Raw genomic sequence first — 12,480 nt, forward strand, 5'->3', positions numbered from 1 at the left:
AATGCTTGCCCTACAAGTGCAGAGACAGCTTCTGCTCAATTATTCATTCACCAAATATTTGCTGAGTCCCTTCTAAAAGTCTGGTCTTCTTCTATGTGCTGGGGTAGAACGGTAAATATTACAGGTTGGGCTGTCCGTCAATCCTGCTACACTACCAGATACCACAAATGAGAAGAAACAGTAAGGACAGTGATCTGGAGTAAGATATTTACTTCTTCTCTGAATCATGAAAGATTCTCATTCACGGATTTACTGACTTCTACATGCTACTGAGTTTTAAATTATTATAAATACCAAAGCATTTCCTATTAAACATTCTCCTAAACATTTTCTATTAGGATACTAAAGCTAAAAGCAAAGGTAAAAACCATCAAGTTTAGCTAGGCAATCTGAGCACAATTTTAGTCATCCAATACACAACAGCACTGCAATGGCTCTCTGGTGAAGTGTCCTGGTCTACTATCATCAGAGACTTAACTGTACATGGTATTCCTGTCTTATTTTCTGTTTTCCTCAACTAGAAAGTAAGTTCTATGACAGTAGGGATTATATCTATTTTGTTCACTGCCGATCTGCAGTGTCTAAAACAGTGGCTGGTACTAGGTACTATCAAATATGTGTTTATTAATTCTTATCTCAACTATGTTCCTTAGCTGTGTAGCCATGGGCATACCATTTACCTTCTTTAGATCTTAAATTCCTCATTTGGCCAGGTGTGGTGGCTCACACCTGTAATCCCAGCACTTTGGGAGGCCGAGGTGGGAGGATCACTTGAGGTCAGGAGTTTGAAACCAGCCTGGCCAACATGGCAAAACTCCATCTCTACCAAAAATACAAAAAAAAAAAAAAAAAAAAAAAAAAATGGCCAGGCATGGTGGCTTATGCCTATAATCCCAGCACTTTGGGAGGTCAAGGCGGGTGGATCACCTGAGGTCAGGAGTTTGAGACCAGCCTGACTAACATGATGAAACCCCATCACTACTAAAAGAACAAAATTAGCCAGGTGTGGTGGTGCATGCCTGTAATCCCAGTTACTCGGGAGGCTGAGACAGGAGAATCACTTAAACCCAGGTGGCAGAGGTTGCAGTGAGCCGAGATCGCGCCATTGCACTCCAGCCTGGGCAACAAGAGCAAAACTCTGTCTCAAAAAATATATATATTAGCTGGGCGTGGTGGTGCACACCTGTTATCCCAGCTACTCAGGAGGCAGAGGCAGGAAAATCACTTGAACCAGGAAACAGAGGTTGCAGTGAGCTGAGATGGTGCCACTGCACTCCAGCCTGGGTGACAGGGTAACACACCATCTCAAAAAATAAATGAATAAATAAATAAAATTAAAAAAATAAATAAAATTCCTCATTTGTAAATGTGGAGTTAGATAAGGTAATCTCTCAAGGTTCATTCCAATTCTAGTACTCTTTTTAAAATAATGCACTATATCCTTTTCCTATCTAGCAGGAATTCAATTTTCTTAAGATTCTCAAATAAGCCCATAACCAAAATAAGAACTTTTTTTTTTTTTTGAGACAAGGTCTCAGTCTGTCACCCAGGCTGGAGTGCCATGGCATAATCATGGCTCACTGCAGCCTCAACCTCCCAGATCAAGCAATCCTCCCACCTCAGCCTCTTGAGTAGCTGAGACCACTACACCCAGCTATTTTTTTAAAAAATTTTTGTAGAGACAGGGTCTCACTATGTTGCCCAAGCTGGTCTTGAGCTCCTGGGCTCAAGTGATCCTCCCACCTCAGTCTCCCAAAGTGTTGGGATTACAGGCGTGAGCCACTATGTCTGGCGAAGAGCTACGTTTTCTACAGAACTATATTAGTGAAAGAGACAGACATTCCAGAGGCAAAACAAATGTCCCATGATATAAAAAGAAATTTCAGATATATATGTCTGCAGGGTTCCCAAATTTGCTGAGGGAAAAACTGCTGTAATTATACGTGACATTTTAATCTAAAAGCTACTTTAGAATTTTTCTGAACAGACTCCTTGAAGTTCAGTAAATACATTGGACATACCAGTTGATACATAAAGCTCCTCTCACTTTTTAAAAGGTGGAATTAATTTTGGACAACTGCAGAAATTAGAATACCTATAAAGTTAAAGGAATGGAAGAAAATTTAAAACTACCTGTTGTCCCACTGAGAAGGCCTGGTTGTTGAATTGCTGAATAAATTCTGCTGCCATCTTGTCGGTGTCATAAGGGTTGGAATCAATGCTTTTTTTCTGCAGGAAATCAATCTCGATGGTCATTGTGCCAATACACTGTTTGGCTTTGTCAAATGTATATACGGAGACTAGGGGAAAAAAAGAAGCATTTTTTAAAAAATCACAGGAGTACCAAATTGTTGTGTTTCTAGTAACTACAAGTTTCACATAAATGAATCATAATAAAACTACTTCACCAAAAATGGGGTTTAAACGGCCTTCACCGGAGGGACACACAGGTACAGATTTAAAAAATAATAATCACTAGAGATTTTCTTCCCCATCTGAATGAATTAGAAATATTGAATGGCAGGCCAGGCACGGTGGCTCACGCCTGTAATCCCAGCACTTTGGGAAGGCAGATCATGAGATCAGGAGATCAAGGCCATCCTGGCTAACACGGTGAAACCTTCTCTCTACTAAAAACACAAAAAAATTAGCCAGGCGTGGTGGCGGGCGCCTGTAGTCCCAGCTACTCGGGAGGCTGAGGCAGGAGAATGGTGTGAACCCAGGAGGCGGAGCTTGCAGTGAGCCGAGATGGCGCCACTGCACTCCAGCCTGGGCGACAGAGTGAGACTCCGTCTCAACAACAACAACAAAAAGAAATACTGAATGCAGTCTGTTGTTATCCCTCATCCCACTCTCGTTAGGATCACAATCCTCCCTACACGGCCTCTGCATCTTTCTCCTCATTCAATGCAGTACAGCATGGCATGCCCCAACATAGGCGCCATAACATGCTATTTCCAAATAAGATTTTTGTTTGACACAAAAAAAACAGCTAAGGTGGGATGTGGATGGATTCCTCTGGCCTAAGAAAGTAGGACGCAAGGCAAAAGAGAAGCTTGAAAAACAATGTTTACTAGGGGAATTTGCTCCAAAGCAAGTTAGACTTTGACATTTCTTTTTTGTTTTTGTTTTTGTTTTTTTTTTGAGACGGAGTCTTGCTCTGTCGCCCGGGCTAGAGTGCAGTGGCCGGATCTCAGCTCACTGCAAGCTCCGCCTCCCGGGTTTACGCCATTCTCCTGCCTCAGCCTCCGGAGTAGCTGGGACTACAGGCGCCCGCCACCTCGCCCGGCTAGTTTTTTGTATTTTTAGTAGAGACGGGGTTTCACCGTGTTAGCCAGGATGGTCTCGATCTCCTGACCTCGTGATCCGCCCATCTCGACATTTCTTTTTTATTTCTTTTTCACTACTACAAAAATGTTTCCTGGGCACCTGCTACATCTCGGGAACTATAAGAAGTTCCACATGCGCGGCATGTAGATAAGGGCAAGGACCAGGTTTTTAACTCCTCTTCATATTAACAGCATCTCATAGTTTATTTCAGGTGCTTAATATATTCATGAACTGTTTAAATGAAACAACAATAACAGAAAACCCATGGTCTCCATGCTAATAATGAAGGAGGCAATAAACCATACATACAAAGCCTTGGGTAAGAAAATTCCTGTTCAAGCCACATAAAAAGTTCTAAAATGACTTTTAGGTTACAGTGTAATACATTTAAATATTAAAGTGTTACACATGATTTTATATCATGTAATAACTGTTCAACCAAAAACCTTGAATTGTACAACTACAACAGAGTTTACTTATCATATTTTAGAAAATATGTGTTAAAACAAATTTTGCTAGTGACAGATAATTACAAAGAAACCTTTCCCTAGGAAAAAGACTTGATTCTTAAATCAGCTCAAAAGTATACTTATAAATGCCAGTTTATAAACGAACTTTTAAAGCAAAAAATATTACAGTGCTGTATACAGTAGTGGTACTATTAGGAAAGAGTAGAGTAAGCTACCCAGAAAAGTTCAAGAGGATTTTTGCATTTGAGTTTCCCCAAATAGGGCAAATTGATTATGCGCTGTAAGAAAGAGTCTATCGCTACTCTTCAATAAGGCTTAACAGACACACATATCCACACAGAGACAGACAGGCAGACAGACAGATACACACACACACACACACACACACACACACACACACACACACAATTTATTTTCCCTTTAGGTTCCCTGAAGATAATTGTCCTAAAATTTGCCAATGGCCCCTTAAGGATACAGTAGCAGCTCTCTTAAGCAACTTCCACTGAGCTGACTCATCAGAAAGCCGACCAACTTTTATCCCTCCAACATAGACCCATCAGCCTATGGTTTGCCTAATGCTCAGAGCTTGTAGACGGAGTTGCTACACACCATGGGTCAGCCAAGTTCATTCTGGAATCTGTCTGTGCTAGTTACGCTTGTTACAGTTAATTATGATATATAATTAAATAGTATAAAAACTTCTGAAGGTCTGGTTGTTGAACTGTTATTACAATGACTGACATTCTAGAATAGATACTATAAATCTAAGTTGAAAGCTTTGGGAAATTTTTTTAAACGAAGAGTTTCTTCTAGAAAAAAAATACTGCTAACTAGGTATGAACATTAAAATCAGAAAAGGTTGGGAGTGAACTCTATAAAAATCCAAGAGGTTTTGGCACTCTCGGATGCTCTACAAAGTCTAAGTTCTCCAGCCATTTCAAAGAAATCCACCTGGAAATTACGGGTGAAGTGTATGCACAAAAGATAATACAGAACTCCAATCCATGGACCAAACCTCCAAGAAAAGGCCTTTAACCAACTTTTCACTTAACTACCAGTCCAAGTCACACGGGCTAAGTGAGCTTCTGCAGTTCTCACCACAAAAGCAGGCAATAAAAAAGACTGTTTTCACACTTGCTTTGAACAACAGGCATGGCACTTTTGTGAGTTACTGAGGTCAAATAGCAAGAGGTAAACAAAAAAAGTCCCTGTGCAGTATTAAATGTCTGTTTCAAAGATTCTAGTGAATTACAAACAAAGCTGTTCTCTTCAAAGGGACTTTGAGTATGTATGTTTCAACAGATTCTGCTAGCAATCAGAAGAATCCAAGTAAATAATTTAAGTTCTCTGTGCCTTGATTTGTCGCATCTATAAATCAAGACTGAACTAGATAAGTATTTATGGTCATTTCATACTCTAAATTCTGTTCTAAACTTATTTCTTATATTCTAGCCACTTGAGTTATGTACAAGGATTTTCTGTAAACTCTTATTTTATATTTGAAACAGAGTCTTGCTCTGTCACCCAGGCTGAAGTGCAATGGCACAATCTCAACTCACTGCAACCTCCACCTCCTGGGTTCAAGTGATTCTCGTGCCTCAGCTTCCCAAGTAGCTGGGATTACAGGCGCATGCCACCATGCCCAGCTAATTCTTGTATTTTTAGTAGAGACAGGGTTTCACTATGTTGGCCAGGATGGTCTCGATCTCCTGACCTCGTGATCCTCCCGCCCTGGCCTCCCAAAGTGCTGGGATTACAGGCATGAGTCACCGCAAACAGCCGATTTTCTGTAAACTATTTAAATGAAATTGTTTGTATAATCAGATTTCTGTATTTAAAGGGGAGACATAAACATATTTTAACTACTTCAAAAGCAAAATAACAAAGCCTGAGGAAGGAACATAAAACACACTGAAGATCAAATAATAAGTTCAAATTTTGGCTAAAAGTTTCAGAGCATTCTTCTATCTCCAATTCTGGATGGCTTGCTCCTTCTTAACATTTCCTATAAAGTACAGGCTATATGCTGAGTAACTTTGATAGGCAAGAGAGCTTAGTTATTTCCCTCATGTAGTGAAAATATCTGTAGGTTGAAATCTTAATGTAAAAATGAATATATTGATTCAGCAATTCCATTTCTAGGTGTTTGTCCCAGAAAGATGCTAGAACATTTGTCTAAACATCTACAGGGAGGTTCACCGCAGCATTATTTATAGTACTTAAACACTGAAAAATGTTTGTATATTCATAATATAAAACACTATACAGCAATTTTTATTAAAATTAAAACTTGGCCAGGCACGGTGGCTCACACCTGTAATCCCAGAACTTTGGGAGGCTATGGAGGGAGGATCACTTAAGTCCAGAATTTAGAGACCAGACTGGGTAACACAGTGAGACCCTGTCTCTACACAAAATAAAAAATTTAGCCAGGTACTGAGGCTGCAGTGAGTCATGATTGCACCACTGCACTCCAGTCAAGTGAGACCCTGTCAAAAAAAACAAAAAAAACAAAAACCAACTTTATGTATACTTAATAAAGATGGATGGCCTGGCCAGGCGTGGTAGCTCACACCTGTAATCCCAGCACTTTGGGAGGCTGAGGCGAGTGGATCACCAGAAGTCAGGAGTTCAAGACCAGCCTGGTCAACATGGTGAAACCCCATCTCTACCAAAAATAGAAAGTATTCACCAGCGTGGTGGTGCATGCCTGTAAGTCCCAGCTACTCAGGTGGCTGAGGCAGGAGAATCGCTTGAACCTAGGAGGAGAGGCTGTAGTGAGTCGAGATCACACCATTGCACTTCAGCCTGGGCAACAAGAGCAAAACTCCGTCTCAAAAAAAGATGGATGGCCCTTGGAAACATAATATTGAGTGACAAGTCTACAGCAGAAAGATTTGTAGAGTATAATACCATTTTGTGCATTAAAGACACCAAAACAGTATCATGTCATAATGCATACATATGTGTGTGTACACATATATTCATGTCATCTTCATACTGAGAAATTTGAATAAGTGTATTTAAAATATCGGCCAGGCACGGTGGCTCACACCTATAATCCAGTGGGTGGATCATTTGAGGTCAGGAGTTTGAGACCAGCCTGGCCAACATGGCAAAACCCCTTCTCCACTAAAAATACAAGAATTAGCCAGGTGTGGTGGCACATGCCTCTAATCCCAGCTACTTGGGAGGCTGAGGCAGAAGAACTGCTTGAACTGGGGAGGAGGTTGCAGTGAACTGAGATCATGCCACTGCACCCCAGCCTCAGCAACAGAGCAAGATTCCATCTCAAAAATAAATAAATAAATAAATATATATATAATTACTACTGACTGTAGTAATGTGCTGACTGTAGTTTTCAAATGCATTTTAGTTTAAGGCCAATGTTCCCAAATAGAAAAGAACAAGCTGTTACAATTTCAAGTGCTATGGGCAGCACCATGGACAGTATCCCAGGCAGCGCCAAGTCAGCACCATGGTCAGTCCCAAAGGGACAAGAGTTCTGAAGATTTCATCCAGGATCAAAGAACATTGAGAATGTTTTCTTATTTTATGGCTAACAATAATTTAATATAAAAGACTAATAAAGATTTTATAAGGAAAAAATAAATTTATCCAATTCTTTGAATAAACTTGGACTTTACAATGATAGGTGTATATATAGTAGTCAAAACATTAGCCTGTAACACTTAAAATATGGCACTGCCAGATGGGAAGAAGACAGACTAAATGATTCCTCCAGAAGATTCCTTCAGATTAAAATCACTGACTTGACCAAAATGTTTCACCTTAGGGAACTCCCATTCCAGAATGCTTGAGCACTCCTCCTTCAAACCACATCTCTTATCCCATCTTGGTCTACATCTCTACTTAAACCGAACCAGTTTTCTACCTTTATGGCCACATCATCTACATCACTTGGGCCCCAAAACTCTACCTTCCCTCAAGCTTACTCCACTTTACTCCCACCTGATCACTGGGTTTTACAATTTTGCTTATTAAGTCTGTTTGAGCCACTTCTTTAAAGATCTGACTTTACAATCAAGATCAGCATTTCTGTTAGCAGAAGAATGCTTTTACAACTTAAACCACAAAACACATTTCTCAACTCATCAAAATTTATAACCTTGAATCTCTGTATCTTGTCACAATAGGAAATATCTAGATTCAAAGTTTTAAGTACTCTTAGCCTCATATTTAGAAAATTTATGAAAATTAGAAACCTAAGTTACATACTACCCCATTTTCTCATTAAATTTAACAAGTGTTCATACTTCCACAGAGAAAAAGCCAACTAAAAATAACTCTAATGTTGGCCAGGTGCAGTGGCTCATGCCTGTATTCCCAGCACTCCGGGAGGCTGAGGCAGGCGGATCCCGAGATCAAGAGATTGAGACCATCCTGGCCAACATGGTGAAACCCCATCTCTACTAAAAATACAAAAATTAGCCGGGTATGGTGGCGCGTGCCTGTGGTCCCAGCTACTTGCAAGGCTGAGGCAGGAGAATTGCTGGAACCCTGGAGGCGGAGGTTGCAGTGAACTGAGATTGCGCCATTGCACTCCAGCCTGGTAACAGAGCAAGTCTCCATCTCAAAAATAAAATAAAATATAAAATAAAATAAAATAGCCCCAATGTTTAAATTCTATCTAACTTAGAAAAAATTATAAGTTGTCAGGTTCCTAAATAAGAAGTAAGATAAAAGAAGTGTGTGTGTGTGTGTGTGTGTGTGTGTGTGTGTGTGTACAGAGAGAGACAGAGACCCAGAGAGGAAGACAGGGAGCCAGAAAGATAAAGAAAATATGACAGTTGGTAAAGCTGGGTAAAGGTAGTATACAGAAATTCTTCGTATTATTTTTGCAACCTTTCTATAATTTTTTTTTTAAGTTTTAAAGACAAGCAGAAGAAAAGCTGGTTTAATTTACACTTGCATTTTCTTTTCTTCCCCTACTGTATCCATGAAGTTGACATAAAATCATCTGACTAAAGACGACTCATACTCCATTTCTTAACTTTGCCACATTGCCTAAAAGACAATGCCAGTTTTTGCTTATTAGCTCTTTGGCTTATTATCTATTAGCAGCTTAATCTTTCCACCCCGCCACCCCTCAAACTGGAAGTCATAAATTGCTTTCCTTGTCTTGAACTATGATGACCTTATCACACACTTCATAAAAGATATAGGAACAGAGGTACCATAACTATTTACTTCCATTCTCACAGATCTAACCAGTATTCTGATACAATGAATGCTTAAGGTCTGACCACTAGTAATAGAAAATTGTACAGCTCTCAATATCTGTGAGAAAATCACATAAAAAATCTTTATCAGGTGGCTAAAAAATATACCTACCTTCTATTTCTTGCCCAATAGAAAGCCCAGCCCATTTTCTCTGTAAAGTAAAAGAGAAAAAAAAAAAGATACTTAAAACCAAAGCAATCAAAATTAGACATGAAAAAAAGAGGAATTTTAATGAATTTTCGGAACACATTCAAAGATCAAAACATGGTATGCTATTATGATTGAACTGTGCTCTCCCCTCCAAAGTATGTTGAAGTCTTAGCCCCCAACACCTGTGGATGTGACTTTATTTAAAAATACAATATCTGCAAATGTAATCAAGTTAACATGAGGCCATAATGAATTAGGGTGAACCCTAAGCCAATATGACCGGTGTCCTTCTAAGAAGAAAGAGACATAGACACATAGACAGAACACCATCATGTGACAGCAGAGGCAGAAATTGAAATGATGCAGCTACAGGCCAAGGAACACCAAAGGATTGCCGGCAACACCAGAAGCTAAGCACAGAACAGATTCTTCCCTAGAGCCTTCAGAGAGGGAATAGCTCTACTGACAGCTTGATTTCAGACTTCCAGCCTCCAGAATGGTGAGAGAATAAATCTCTGTTGTTTTAAGCCACCCAGTAATGGTTCTTTGTTACTTACCCTAGGAAAGTAATGCATGTGCTATAGTTTATATCTGAACATCTGTTCCAAAGAGTGCAAAGCTTGCCTTTTGCAGCAAAGCTGGCACCACTGAGAAGGATGCTCCTTTGCACAACATGATGCTACAGAAGGTCTTCACTGTATCAGATCACACTTCAGTGTTCTAAATGTACTGCTGCAGTTAGTTTTACTGTTTGTTACAGTATCTCAAAAAGGAAGACATTTGATTCATGAAGACTCAATTAAAACTGGTCAGAAAATATATTTTGAAACCCAATCAGGGACCAAAATCATTAGATAGTCATAGCTACTCTTTGTATACTAGCCAGAAGATTTTTAGACATTTACAGCTAGATTTTAGGCTTTCCCAAATCCCTACTGTTTACAATGGCAAGAAGTATGAAGGCAAGCCAGATTGCGTTTAGGCAGGAATTTGGGGCTTGCTTGGTATAGATTCAAAATTAGTAATTACTGATAACACTCCAAAGAACAATGAGAAAAACTATTTTTGGTTGAAAATCAACAGTTCGCCTGCTCATCCAAACACTGCAGACTCTGTGGTGGGTAATTTAGAAGATGCTGCACTGTGAATACGTGCAACAAGTGCTCTCCCTTGCAGCTTTCTTACCACATCCTGTTTCCCTCCTCTCTGCCCTTCACCTCCCACAGAAGACCTCTTCTGTAAAACCCCACCCCACTTCCGGCCAACCTGAAATTTAGCACCATGCTCGTTAAGCTTAGACTTTAAGTCAAAAGGAAGCCACACTTAGGTTCTGTACTTCAATCCCAAAGACAGCTGATATGGTTTGGCTGTGTCCCCACCCAAATTTCATCTTTAGTTCCCATAATCCCCATGTGTCATGGGAGAGACCCAGTGGGAGGTAACTGAATCATGGGTATGGGTTTTCCCATGCTGTTTGCATGACAGTGAATAACTCTCACGAGATCTGATGGTTTTATAAAGGGCAGTTCCCCTGCACATGCTCTCTTGTCTGCCACCATGTAAGACATGACTTTGCTCCTCCTTTGCCTTCCACCATGATTGTGAGGCCTCCGCAGCCATGTGGAACAGTGAGTCCATGAAATCTTGTTTTTCTTTATAAATTACCTAGTCTCTGGTATTTCTTCATACCAGTATGAAAATGGACTGATACAGCAGTCCTTAGGGATAACAACAGTAGCTATTGTACAAGGCTGTTTGGAGCCGGGCGCGGTGGCTCAAGCCTGTAATCCCAGCACTTTGGGAGGCCAAGACGGGCGGATCACGAGGTCAGGAGATCGAGACCATCCTGGCTAATACGGTGAAACCCTGTCTCTACTTAAAATACAAAAAACTAGCCGGGCGACGAGGCGGGCGCCTGTAGTCCCAGCTACTTGGGAGGCTGAGGCAGGAGAATGGCGTAAACCTGGGAGGCGGAGCTTGCAGTGAGCTGAGATCCGGCCACTGCACTCCAGCCTGGGCGACAGAGCGAGATTCCGTCTCAAAAAAAAAAAAAAAAAAAAAAAAAAAAAAAAAACAAGGCTGTTTGGAGAATTAAAAGAGCTAACACATGCCAAAGTACTGAGAATAGAGCCTGGTCTATAGTAAATGTTGGGGGAATTTTTTTTTTTTTTAAATAAAACAGAGACAAGGAGAAATGGTCACACCTCAAGCTATTTCTAACAATCAGAATCCCAAATGGAACTCTGTAAAAGCTGACGAACCCTGGAATATCCCAAATTTTTAATCTCTAGAAATAAATGTGAAAGTGGTCTGGATAATGAAGAGGTATCAAACAGACAGGTGGAATAGTAAGTGAAAATTTCCTGTAATTTTTGAGGGCTTCAAGAGATCTTCAATAGTTCCTTTTTTTCCTCTTTTTAAAGAGACAGAATCTCACTCTGTAGCCCAGGCTGGGGCATGGTGGCACAATCATAGCTCACTACAGCCTTGGCTTCCTGGGCTCAAGTGATCCTCCCAACCTCAGCTTCCCAAGTAGCCTGGACTACAGGCATGTGACACCATGCCCAGCTAATTAAAATTTTTTTTTTGTAGAGGCAGTGTAGGGGATAAGTCTCGCTATACTGGTCTGGAATTCTTGGTCTCAAGCAATCCTCCTCCGCCTCCCAAAGCACTAGGATTATAAGCGTGAGGCACCTGGTCCATCTAATAGTTCTTTTGTTTGCTTGTTTGTTTGTTTTCTTTTTTAAACAGGGTCTCACTTTGTCACCTAGGCTACAGTGCAGTGGCAGTATCTTACCTCACTGCAGCCTCGATTTCCCAGGCTCAAGTGATCCTCCTGCCTCAGTCCCACAAGAAGTTAGGACTACAGGCAGGCACCACCACACCCAGATAATTTTTGTACTTTTAGTAGAGATAGGGTTTCGCCATGTTGCTCACATGGTCTTGAACTGCTGGACTCAAGTGATCCACCAGCTTTGGCCTCCCAAAGTGCTAGGATTACCAGCATGAGTCATTGCACCCAGCCTAATAGTTCTTAAATGAGTGTTTGATCTCTTTCTCTAAACCTTCAGGGAAGTCTACCAATGCTCATTAGCATACTAGGAGGAGGTAGGGATTGCATTTACATTACTTAGGACTGGGGTCAGTCAGCAGCCTGAGTAAAATGATAAGGGAGAAGAAGATATAGACTAGTATTTGTGGTGCTTTATATTCTGTATGATGTGCCTGGGACAGCGCTAAGCAATCTAATTCTCTGGATTCCAGAGAATCCACCAACAGTTGTAAC

At 40.6% G+C, this 12,480-nt stretch overlaps 1 protein-coding gene across 7 annotated transcripts in view; it reads right to left on the minus strand.

Moving 5' to 3' along the window:
- Positions 1 to 12,480, minus strand: part of NSF (N-ethylmaleimide sensitive factor, vesicle fusing ATPase) — a 171,584-nt gene that overhangs the window by 124,378 nt on the left and 34,726 nt on the right. For all 7 annotated transcript variants that reach the window (XM_017871607.1, XM_017871611.1, XM_017871606.1 and 4 more), the window contains 2 exons: positions 9,156 to 9,195; positions 2,134 to 2,300 (listed from right to left, as the gene is read on the minus strand). In XM_017871607.1, coding sequence (XP_017727096.1) covers positions 2,134 to 2,300; positions 9,156 to 9,195 — 207 coding nt within the window. The remainder of the gene's footprint in view (positions 1 to 2,133; positions 2,301 to 9,155; positions 9,196 to 12,480) is intronic.

The sequence above is a fragment of the Rhinopithecus bieti genome, unplaced genomic scaffold (assembly GCF_001698545.2).
Source record: "Rhinopithecus bieti isolate Rb0 unplaced genomic scaffold, ASM169854v2 scaffold_6904, whole genome shotgun sequence".
Lineage (NCBI taxonomy): Eukaryota > Metazoa > Chordata > Mammalia > Primates > Cercopithecidae > Rhinopithecus > Rhinopithecus bieti.